The sequence below is a fragment of the Lutra lutra genome, chromosome X, assembly GCF_902655055.1.
Source record: "Lutra lutra chromosome X, mLutLut1.2, whole genome shotgun sequence".
Classification (NCBI taxonomy): Eukaryota; Metazoa; Chordata; class Mammalia; order Carnivora; family Mustelidae; genus Lutra; species Lutra lutra.
This window is the reverse complement of record NC_062296.1, coordinates 84789109-84801154: the sequence shown is the minus strand read 5'-3', so window position 1 is coordinate 84801154 and position 12046 is coordinate 84789109. Positions and strand designations below refer to the sequence as shown.

Below are 12046 nucleotides of genomic sequence, written 5' to 3'. Positions count from 1 at the left end.
ATATTTTAATATTTTAAAAGATGAAACTAGGATCAACAAAGTAAAAAAATAAAGATTCTTTGAAGAAACTAGTAAATCTGATAAAACACTGGTAAGGAGACAGAGAAAGAGAAATAATCAATGCCAGAATTGAGAGGAGAGATGTTACTACAGCCTTTACAGATATTAAAAAGCTCATGAGATGTATTATAGAAACTCTTATGCTCGGGCACCTGGGTGGCTTAGTCATTAAACATCTGCCTTTGGCTCAGGTCATGATCCTGTGGTCCGGGGATCGAGCCCCGTATTGAGCTCTCTGCTCAGCAGAGATCCTGCTCCTCCCTCTCCCATTTGCCCCTCCCCCTGCTTGTGCATGTGCTTCTCTCTCTGTCAAATGAATAAATAAAATCTTGAAAAAAAGAGAAACTCTTGTGCTAATAATTAACACTTTAGATTAAATGGACAAATTCCTAAAATACGTTACACATACCAAAACAGACACAAGAAGAAATAGAAAATCTCAACAATCCTATAACTGTTGAAGAAAATGGATCTGAAATTTTGCAACTTGTCCCAAAGACAGCTTAGTTCAGATAGCCTCATTAACCATTACAATATACATTTAAGAATAAAACCAGTATTACACAAACTCTTCCAGAGAATGGAAATACAAGGGATATTTCCAAGATTATTTTAGGAGGTCAGCATAACCTTGATACCAAAACCTAACAAAAACATTATGGAAAAGTAAAGTTAATAGCTAATCTTGCTCATAAACTTAGATGAAAAAAATCCTAAATGGAATATTAACAAAAGGTTAAATTACGGGGCGCCTGGGTGGCTCAGTGGGTTAAAGCCTCTGCTTTCAGCTCAGGTCATGATCCCGGGGTCCTGGGATCGAGCCCCGCATTAGGCTCTCTGCTCAGCAGGGAACCTGCTTCCCTTCCTCTCTCTCTGCCTGCCTCTCTGCCTACTTGTGATCTCTGTCAAATAAATAAATAAAATCTTTAAAAAAAAAAAAAAAGGTTAAATTACAACCAAGTTTGGTTTAGTCAAGAAATGTTACGAATTGTAGCTTGTTTTAACATTCAGAAGTCAGTGTAATTCACTGCTTTAACAAAATTAAAGAAGTTATGATTCTCCCCAAATAAGAAAAACTTGTTGGATGTGTTTTACCTTGATATCATGGCTTCAAAAAACACTTAGAAAACTAAAAACAGAAGAAAATTTCCTTAATCTCATAAAGGATGTCTAACAAAGCCTATAGAAAAAAGCACACTTGATGGAGTAATATTGAAACCTTTTCTTCTAAGATGGGGAATGAGAGAAAGATGCTGAATAATTCCCATCCTCCGATGTGTCCATATCCTAATCCCCAGAATCTCTAAATGTTACCTTACTTATATGGCTAAAGGGATTTGCAGATGTGATTAGAACAATGATCTTGACCTAGGGAGACTACCCTGCATTATCTAGGTGGAATCGATATAATCAGGATGGTCCTACAAGAGGGATGTAGGAGGAGTCGGAGTCAGAGGAGAAGGTGATGTGCTGATGGAAACAAATATTGAAACAATACACCCTGAAAACGGAGGAAGGTGCCTCAAGTCAAGGAATATAGGCAGCCTTTAGAAGCTGAAAAGGGAAAGGAAATGGATCCTCCCATCAGAGTTTCCCAAAGGAACCGGCCCTGCTGACACTTGGACTTGGCCCAGCAAACAGATTTTGGGCTTCTAATCTCCAGAACTTTAAGAGAATAAATCTGTGTTATTTTAAGCCACTAAGTCTGTGGTAATTTGTTACAGCAGCAGTAGGAAACTAATACAGATGTGTACTGTCAAGATTGTTCAACACTGTATTAGGGATGCTAGCTACTGCAATAAGGCAAGTTAAATAAGATGATAAGAATTAGAAAGGAAGAAATAAAATGTTACTATGTGTAGACAACATAATTGAGTATACAGAAAACCCAAATAAAGATAAACTCTTAGAATTAATAAGTGAATTTAACAACTTGTAGAACAGAATGTCAATACACAGAAATTGATTGCATTTCCATATATTAGTATATTGGTTGGAATCTGTGGAGGACTCAGAAACCACAGCAATCATTTGAACGGGGAAATTTAATATAAAGAATTATTAACTAGTTAAAGGTGATTAATTACTAAAATGGCTAAAAGAGAACTCTAAAGGATACAGGAATAGAAATTATATGGAGCGGCTATTATCTCTAAGGCTAAGAAAGTGTACCCAAGGAAGGAGCAAACTTAGAAAAGCCCCCTACTCCCTCCAAGGCTAAGATTCAGATCTCATTGGACAGAGAGTGACTGTGGCTCACTAGATGGGGTGGAAGTTCGCTCAGGTATCTCATATCAAAGATGATCTATAGCTGGTGGGCCAGGACTGAAGAGGATGGAGCCACCCACTGGGGTGCCAGCAAAACCCTCTTTGGGCTCTGTACCACTGAGTCTCCCACACAGTCCTGGCAAGGAAGCCATTCACTCTGGTGTTGGTAAAATTGACTAGATAGTGGGTGCCAATGCATTTCCCACACACCTCTGGCAACCATGCTGTGCTATAAAAGCAAGAAGGAAAGCATACCAGAGGTATTTCTTCTGCCAAGTCTTAGAGCATTCTTCCTGTGCCCTCTATTGACATTATACCAGGTGCCAAAAGAGAAATATTTACAAGGTTCGGTTCCAGTATCACAAAACAGGGCAAAGAAGGGTAGATTTGGAGCTGAGGAGGAATAAACTGATAACAGAGCTAAGAATTAACTTTTAGATAATGAAAATCTTAAAAGATACCATTCACAGCAGGTAAGCAAGGACTGAGGAACGAGCCTAATGACTGATGTATGAGATTTCTAAAATGTTATTAAAAGAAATTAAAAAGGATTGGAATAAGTGGGTAGATATTATTGTGTTTAAGGGCTGAAGTTGTCAAGATATAAATTCTTTTCAAATTGAACTATAGGTTCAATGCACCAAAAGGGCATGTACAGAAATGTTCTTAGCAACGCTGTTTGTGATAGCCTCAACCTGGGGATAACCCTAAGGCCCACCAACAGTTGAATGGATATGTAAATTGTGTGTATTCACACCATGGAATGCCATACACCAATGACAATAAAGACGCTAAAACTGAATAGAAAACATGGCTGACTCTCATGGACTTAGTGTTGAGCAAAAGGAGTCAGACTCCCCCTGAAATATATACTTTGTGATTCCATTTACATATGGATCAAAAAAGACAAGAGGTTAATTATAGTGATAGAAATCAAGATGGCAGCTCTCCTTAGGAAAAGTGGGTGGTGGTAGTAATTGTGAGAGGCCACAAGGGGGCCGTTTGAATATTGACAATTTTTTTTTTTTTTTAAATAACTTTGAGTTTTTGTTTAGGTTCCAATTAGTTAACATAGAGTATAATATTAGTTTCAGGTGTACAGTATGGTGATTCAGTACTTTCACATGTCACCCGGGGCTCTTCACCTGTTTAACCCCATCCTCCCACCCACCTCCCCCTGGTAACCATCAGTGTGTTCTCTATAGTTAAACAATCTGAGGGTTTTGAAGGGACGGAGGGGGGGGTGGGAGGTTGGGGGAACCAGGTGGTGGGTATTAGAGAGGGCACGGATTGCGTGGAGCACTGGGTGTGGTGCAAAAACAATGAATACTGTTACGCTGGAAAGAAATTTAAAAAAAGAAAAAAAGTCTATTTCTTGGTTTGCTTCTCTCTTTTTTTCCCTGCTCGTTTGTTTTGTTTCTTAAATTTCACATGAGTGAAATCATATGGTATTTGGCAATGTTCTATTTCTTGTCCTTGGTGGTGGCTACATAGGAACTCCCTCTGTGACAATTCACTGAGCTCTGAATTTGTTTCGTCAACTTGTCTGTATGTGTTGAACTTTAATTTTTAAAAAAGAATATGGCCAACAAACACATGAAAAGATGCTCATCGTCACTCATCGTCAGGGAAATGCAGATCAAAACCACAGTGAGCTATTACCTCACACTTTCAGAATGGCTAAAACCAACAACACGAGAAACAACAGGTGTTGGCGAGGATGTGGAGAAACAGGAACCTCTGTGCACTATTGGAGGGAACGCAAAATGGTGCAACCACTGTGGAAAACAGTATGGAGGTTCCTCAAAAATTTAAAAATAGAACTACCTTTTAAACCGGCAATCACACTACAGGGTGTTTACCCAAAGAATACAAGAGCACTAGTTCAAAGGGATACACACGTCCCTATGTTTATAGCAGCATTATCTACAACAGCCAAGATACAGAAGCAATGCAAGTGTCCATCGATGGATGAATGGATAGAGAGTAGTGGTATATAGACATACAATGGAATATTCCTCAGCCATAAAAAGAAAATCCTGCCATTTGCAGTGACGTGGATGGAGCTAGAGAGAATTAAGCTTAGTGAAATAAGTCAGAGAAAGACAAATACCATATGATTTCACTCATCTGTGGAATGTAAGAAATGAAACAAGCAAAGGGATAAAATGAGAGAGAGAGAGAGAGAGAGAGAGAGGCAGATCAAGAAACAGACTCTTCACTCCGGAGAACACACTTCTGGCTACCAGAGGGGAGGCGGTGGGGGAATGGGTGAGACAGGTGATGGGGATGAAGGGGGGCACTGGTCGTGATGAGCACAGGGTGATGAATGGAAGCGGGGAATTTCTATATTATGCACCCGAGCTGCAGTGCCTGTTGGGACAGATCACGGAGGGGAACAGGAGGAACCCAGGCTCCAAAACCCCGGGCTGTTCACTGGTTCCGCCAAGTAGGTTGCATTTCTTTACCAAATTATCAACCAATGATATGGGCTTCGTTGTTGTTGTTGTTGTTGTTGTTAGGAAAACTTTCTATGAGCCAGTGGGCCTTCTCCATGGAGAACACTTTGGGGCTGAACTTACCATGGAGATCCCTGAGTCCACATCTGGTAACCACAGACAAAAATGGAAATATTAACTACATGTCCACCTTCCAGGATATCCACATTCAGAAACCTGTGAAAGAGGCAAGTGAAACGTAGCCCCAGCTAAAGCCTGTCTGGAGCGATGGGGCGCCTGGGTGGCTCAGTCAAGTTAGGCATCAGACTCTTGCTTTTGGCTCAGGTCATGATCTCATGGATTGTGGGATCGAGCCCCAAGTCAGGCTCTGAGCTCAGAGTGAAGTCTGCTTGGGATTCTCTCTCTCCCTTTGCGCTCCCCACCCCTCACACATGTGCTCACTCTCTTTAAAAAAAAAAAAAAAAAAAAAAAGCAAAAAACAGACAAATAAAACCTGGCTTGAGCAAAACACCCTTCAGACGACCTATAAGAGGAATTCAGTCCTCTGAAACATTGGGGATGGGGCGCCCGCATGGCTCAGTTGGTTAATCGTCTACCTTTGGCTCTGGTCATAATCCCAGGGTCCTGGGATCAAGCCTCGCATCGGGATCCCTGCTCAGTGGGGAGTCTGCTTCTCCCTCTGCCCCTCACCCTGCTCTCGTGCTCTCTCTCTGACAAATGAATAAATAAAATCTTTTTTTAAAAAAAGGAAAAAGAAAAGTTGGGGAGTGAGAATCATCTAATGGATGGGTGTGGCAGTCTTCAGAATAGGCCTAAGGTTGCTCTCCTAGGTACATTGTGATCTGTTTGTGAAATTTGTGCCTTCTAAGGATAGGCAAGATGGAAAAAGAAGGAAAAGCTTCTGCAAGCAAATCCATGTCAAATATGTGACATCCATTCTTTCATTCAACTCCCCCTTAAAATATTCAGCAGAGCCCCTGTTAAATTGTAAGGGTATAGACTAGCTGACATGACATTTTATGCCTTAAAGACTTATAAACTTTAGAATCTCTTATTAAAATGAGAATACCGGGGTGCCTGGGTGGCTCAGTGGGTTAAGCCGCTGCCTTCGGCTCAGGTCATGATCCCAGAGTCCTGGTATCAAGCCCCCCATCGGGCTCTCTGCTCAGCAGGGAGCCTGCTTCCTCCTCTCTCTCTGCCTGCCTCTCTGCCTGCTTGTGATCTCTCTCTGTCAAATAAATAAGTAAAATCTTTAAAAAAAAATAAAATGAGAATACCGCAGGAAGAATTACCAGACACCCCCCCCCCCATACTTACTAGTTAACAACCCTTTGGCAATTGGTTATAACACTGGGCTGAAAGGGAGCTGATGGGGACTGAGATTGGGGTGATTGTTTGCAGGGGAGATAGGAAAGTAAGAGCAGAGGGAAGAAAAGCAAAGTGCAAGTGGGAGAGTGAAACACCCACAGGAAGAAGGCTTTAGGCTTTATCTAAGAGGCAGTAAACCGTGATGGCCAAACCCATAGGCCTTGGCTTCAGGCAGCTGAGAATCAGATCCCCTTTACCAACTATGTGAACCTTGAGAAACTGAACGTTACCTCTCTGTTTTCTAATCTGTAAAATGGGCATAATAATTCTGTTCCCTGGGCCTCTTGTTGAGGACAGAATGAAATGAAAACTCTAATGGAGGGTTTCCCATGGAAAACTCTCCGCACAGAGCCTGCACTCAGGTGTTCTCAGTAAATGTTGGCTGCTGTTCCTTGCTTCCTGAATGGCCTGGGCTCTGTCCCCTGACACACGCAGACTGCACTTGGTTCCGCATACAAGAGTATGGTCTTGTCTTTGATTAAGGAGGGCTGGTCCTCCAAGGAAGGCCTGTCGTCTCATTTCTATCTGAATCACATCCTTTGAACTGGTGATAATGTTTTGTGTTTGTTACATTTACTACAATTGACCTGTGTTATTAATTCTATGTGTTTTAACACTTAGACCATCTTTATTTTAGGCTCAGTCTACTCTAATTGAAACTCTGTACAGATACCGCTCTGATCTGCAAATCATCTTCAATGTCATTGACTCTGATCACTCAGGTAAATGAGCGTCGATTAGTTCGATAGCAGTAGAAGGCAAAGGCTAATCTGTTTCTTGGAAAGCAGAATTCTGTTTTCATCTGTTGTATTCTTTGCTCAAACTTGAATTAATTTGGGCTGGGGGGTTGAATAAATTTATGTTAAATATTATTATTATTATTATTTAGTTTGTCCAAAAACTGTATTTAAGACCTTACAGTCCCTATAGGCCTCTGTATCTATTAGACAAGAATAGCTCCTTTTATAAGTCACCAGCACAGATGAAAAGATAATTTCCTGGGCATTTAAACATAGTGGTTACTCCAGGCAATAAAAAAATCATCAGATACTCCCCAACTGCAGAGATCATTGAATACCAAAGGTCAATAATCAAAATATGAAAGTAAATCATTGCCTATAAAACATGGCAGAGCCATTGTTTACCATTATCTTATTGAGGGCCAGGGTATCTTCTCCCTCTGCTTTGATGTCCCTTTCCCTTATATAGAGCCCACAGTCCACAGTCTACCCCCATCCCTTCGGTGTATACTAATTCCAGGTTTGGAATAATCTCAGGACCTTGAGTATAATCTGGACCTGGAATAATCTCAGGTACTAGAAAATGACATATTGTGTCTTAAATTGACAGTCTGACTTTTTTATTTCCTTCAGTGTCTGGATGGTTGGGCATGTGAGTGAGCTTCTCATTAGGATTCTTCAATCAGTATAAGTCCCCCACCCCTCCATTAGGTGGGTCTTAAAACCAACCCTCACACCTTCTTCTTTATTCCTTTAGGCCTGATTTCCATGGAAGAATTTCGTGCCATGTGGAAACTCTTCAATAGTCACTACAGCATTCACATTGAGGATTTTCAAGTTGATGAGCTCGCTGAAAGAATGGACTTAAACAAAGATGGAAGCATTGACTTTAATGAGTTTCTAAAGGCTTTCTATGTAGTGCATAAATTGGAGAAGTTGAACAAATCAGATGGCCACCCTCCTTAACAAGAACGAGGGCTTTCCCTCCTTGTAAACTCTTGGGCCCAAATCACTGGCGCCATCTTTGCAGAACCCTTGTAATTCATAATCAGTAGTAGAGAAAAGTAGACCCCCCCCCCCCCATTCATGCCACAAGCAGATGTATAGTATGGGGTTTAAAGTCCCCACGAAGTGGTAATTGGTAAACTAGGTTAAATGTCAGCTGATAGGATTTGGCTCCAGTGTTAGGACTCATACAGTGCCAGGTAGAAACTGGGTTTGAGCCTAGTGTTGGCCTCTTGGACCAGGAGACCAGAGCAGTTTGGAAACATGTTGAAAGGAACCCACAGAGCACCAGAAAAAAGTGTAACATGTGTGAGTGACTGAGGGATGGGAGGAGGCATACCAAACTATTAATGGAATAAAATATGTCCATCTTTAAACTGAATCTTCTTTGGAGACCATAAACCAGTGATTCTCAATCTTGGGGCAACCACCCTTGAGGGATGGGGCCCATATCGGACTCTTGGGGGAAGCTGTGGGAGTATATTGTTTGAAAAAGCCTATTTTTTTTTTCTTGTCCGTTGGAGACACAAAGTGAACACAATTCAGATTGAGCTCTACAGTTAATATCGTTTGCCGCCTTCACTGGGGAGATGGGGCTTTGGTTATGCACACACTGTGCAATTTATTCTACTATCCCGATTGCATATCAAGCATCTAGATTTCTCTCTAAAGGCGAGTATGCATTTCATTTTTTTCTAATTTTGAGAACCTTAAGATCTATCAATATGCCAGGTTAGATATCCACAACTACCTGGTACACACACCAGGAATAATGGATAAAATGTAACAAATATCTTTTTTAAATGCATAGCTGAGCTGGTAAGAAAGTAATAGAAAGCCCTAGTGGGCAAGAAAAAAAGAGCATAATTAAAACTGTAGCAGTACTAATGTTGGACAGGATATAGGCTTTGAGGCAAAAATATCATTAGGGATAAAAGGGGTCATTATTGAATGCTAAGAGGAATGATTCACCAGGATGATAAAAGAATTATAAACACTTATGCATCTAATAACAGTTTTAAAATTTATAATGCAAAAATTGACATAACTACTAGGAAAAATTGATAGAGGGAGATTTTTAATACACCTATGTTAGGAATTGACCATGTATATAACAGAACAGTGTATAGATTTTTGGACAACCCAGTTAATCCACTGAATTTGTGTGTGTGTGTGTGTGTGTGTGTGTGTACACTCTGGAATTAATTTTAGAGAATACACATTGTTTTCAAGCACACATGGAACATTTATAAAAATTGACCCTCTATTAGGCTTCAACACATATCTCAAATACCAAGCAACCAAAAACAAAGATACTACATTCTCTGATCATAAAGCAATTAAATTAGAAACAACATAAGATAGCCATATTAATGAGTGAAAAGGAATACAACTGTAGCTCTACCAGAAATTGCTAAAAATGGTTCACAAGAATATGGTGAGTAACCATTTTAAAAAATAGGTGAATAGACTGTTTCTTAGAGAAAAATGTAATTTACTAAGGCTAACTCTAGAACAAAAGGAGGGTCGGAAGACACACAACCATTAAAGAATGTGACGGCTTTGCAATGTGTCAGTTTGGCTAGGCTGAACCGCATTTCTCAGAATGCCTGTTCTCCTATGTTTCTGGCTAAAGTGGGTGGCCAGGGAGACTCTCGAGTGATTGGGACGGCCAAGGGAAGTAGCGGCCATAGTGTAGCTCGCACACACTGTTGCTGAGCTGCGGAGTCACTTTGTTGGTGTGAAGGGGCCCACAATTGCTCTAAGTTCCCCTGGATCCTCCGTCAGCTTCTCTGATTTCCGGGCCAGGTGTGTGTGAGCTCCGTGATGAGACACCCGGGCCAGGTGTGTGTGAGCTCCGTGATGAAGGGCCGTGGCTTCCGCGGCACGGCCTCATCACCAACGCCAGAAACCGTAAGAAGGGACTCTGGCTGCGGTGCGTCCTTGTGCGGTGCCGGCTTGTGTGTGTGTGGGTTCGAGCCTGCGTTTCACCTTCCCCTCCTGACTACCTGCCCTGCCGACTTCGAGCTCCAACACCAGGTAAGGCGTCTTCCAGAACCTGTTTACCCAGCTCCCACTTTTGCCTAAGCCCCTTCTGCTGGTTTTATGTATCTATAAAACCCCGACTAATACAGAATTTTGTACTGAGAGTGGTTCCAAAAGAGCAATCTCTTTTTTTTAGAGAGAGGGAGCGAGAGTACAAGCAGGGGGAACGGCAGGCAGAGGGAGAAGCAGGCTCCCCACTGAGCAGGGAGCCTGATGTGGGGCTCGATCTCGGAACCCCGGGATCATGACCTGAGCTGAAGGCAGTCACTCAACCGACTGAGCCACCCAGGTGACCCCCAAAGCACAGAATCTTGATGAGTGCTCTGAATGTGTACTACCTGGTGTATACAGAGCTTCTGCCCCATTATCTCAAGTGAAAATCCACTGATAATCCCAGCATAGTGGTTTTCAGAAACGTCCAAACCCTGGTGGTCGAGAATGAGTCTTTTTGTTGCTTCCTGAATATCATTTGGTTATCTATTTTGGGGGTTCTTTCTGGAACTCTCATTTTCTTCCTTGGGCTTCTAATCTCTGAAATTAAATGCCTTTGTTGGAAATTTTACCTAAAAATGTAGTTAGGTTTTACTGAAGATTGTTACTGAATGTTGTAAAACTCCCGCTTGAAACACGAGTTCTGTTCAGCCACATTTCAATTTGACAAAGTATTTATGTACAATATATAGAGAGTTGTGAAATCTCACTTTTAATTTATATTTATTACAAATGAGATGGAACATATTTTTGTTTGGCAGTCTGTTTTAAGAAAATGCTTGTTCTTTTCCTCATTTTTTTCCCTTTTCCTCATGTTTCTAACAGCTACTCGTCTTTTTCTTACTGATTTCTAGGAACTTTAAAACTCTCCTTGATACCAATCCTTTGCTTCTCTGGGGAGCAGATTATCTTCTCCCAGTCTGTGACTTTATTTTTCACTTTCTTTCCGATATAAGTATATTCTTACAGTTTTATTTTAATTTCAGTTAACATACAGTGTTATTAGTTTGGGGTGAACAATATAGTGATTCGGGTTTTTTTTCAGGTTTCCTTCTGACAGATTTTTACGCAGAAGGTTTTTTTGTTCATTTTTATTTCATAATTCTCCATTGCAATCCAGCTAGACTTGGAGGGGAACAAGGAAAATCTGGAACCCGTGGAGTCGCAGCGAGAGCACAGAGATTGTAGGATATTTAGAGCAGCTGGGGGTGAAGGGGTGCCCTCCTGAGCTACAGAAGGAACGGTCTGGTAGTTAAAATAAAACACAAGTCAAATTTAGGAGATTTGTCCACAGTCAGCCATGGTGAGCTTCTTGCTCGTCTTGCCATTCCTGGTCCCAGAGAGTTTCATGGTGTCCGCAATGTTCCTGCCCTCGCGCACCTTGCCAGAGACCGCGTGCCCGCCCTCCGGCCACTGCGGCTTTGGCAGTGCAGGTGAAAAACTGGGAACCGTTTGTGTTGGGTCCGGCATTTGCTGTGCACGAGATGCCAGAACCTGTGTGCCCCAGAAAGAAATTCTTACCAAATTTCTCCTCATAGATGGACTGGCTGCCAGTGTCACGGTGACATGTGACGTCACCACCCTGGCACAGCAATTAGGGAATGATCCTGTGAAAGCAGGAACCTTTATAAGCAAATCCTTTCTCCCCAGTGCTCAGAGCACAGACGTTCTCTGCTGTCACTGGAACTTGGTCTGCCGACAGCTCGTAGGAGACACGGCCCGAGGGCTTGTGGTCCCCGGCGATCTGGAGGAACACGGAGGGGTTGACCGATGGCTTGGGGGCGCGGGAGGCTCCAGGGCGGCGTCTGCAAGCCCCAGGCAGAAGTTTTAAATGTCCGCTTACCCAGTTTGTCAGTCTTTTCTGTTATAATTTGTGCTTTTTGCCTCTTGTCTAAAAACAAATATTCTTTCCAACCCTGGAAATACAAAGATACAGTCGTTGCTTATTGTTTGCGGGCTCTGTATTTGCAAATTCCCCCACTCACTGAAATGTGTGACCCCAAATCCATATTTATGGTGGCCGGGTGCAAGGTAGTGAAATTTGGAGTCAAACGTGTACCAGTTGAGGGCAAACAAGGCGCCGCTCTGCCTGCTGGTTTGGTCCTCCTG

General features: G+C 42.0%; 1 protein-coding gene across 4 annotated transcripts in view; it reads left to right on the top strand.

Moving 5' to 3' along the window:
- PPEF1 (protein phosphatase with EF-hand domain 1) overlaps window positions 1–8262 on the top strand; it is a 134318-nt gene extending 126056 nt beyond the window's left edge. For all 4 annotated transcript variants that reach the window (XM_047716630.1, XM_047716631.1, XM_047716628.1 and 1 more), the window contains 3 exons: window positions 4851–5014; window positions 6793–6877; window positions 7653–8262. In XM_047716630.1, coding sequence (XP_047572586.1) covers window positions 4851–5014; window positions 6793–6877; window positions 7653–7861 — 458 coding nt within the window. In that variant the 3' untranslated portion in view covers window positions 7862–8262. The remainder of the gene's footprint in view (window positions 1–4850; window positions 5015–6792; window positions 6878–7652) is intronic.
- The last annotated feature ends 3784 nt before the right edge of the window (window positions 8263–12046 follow it).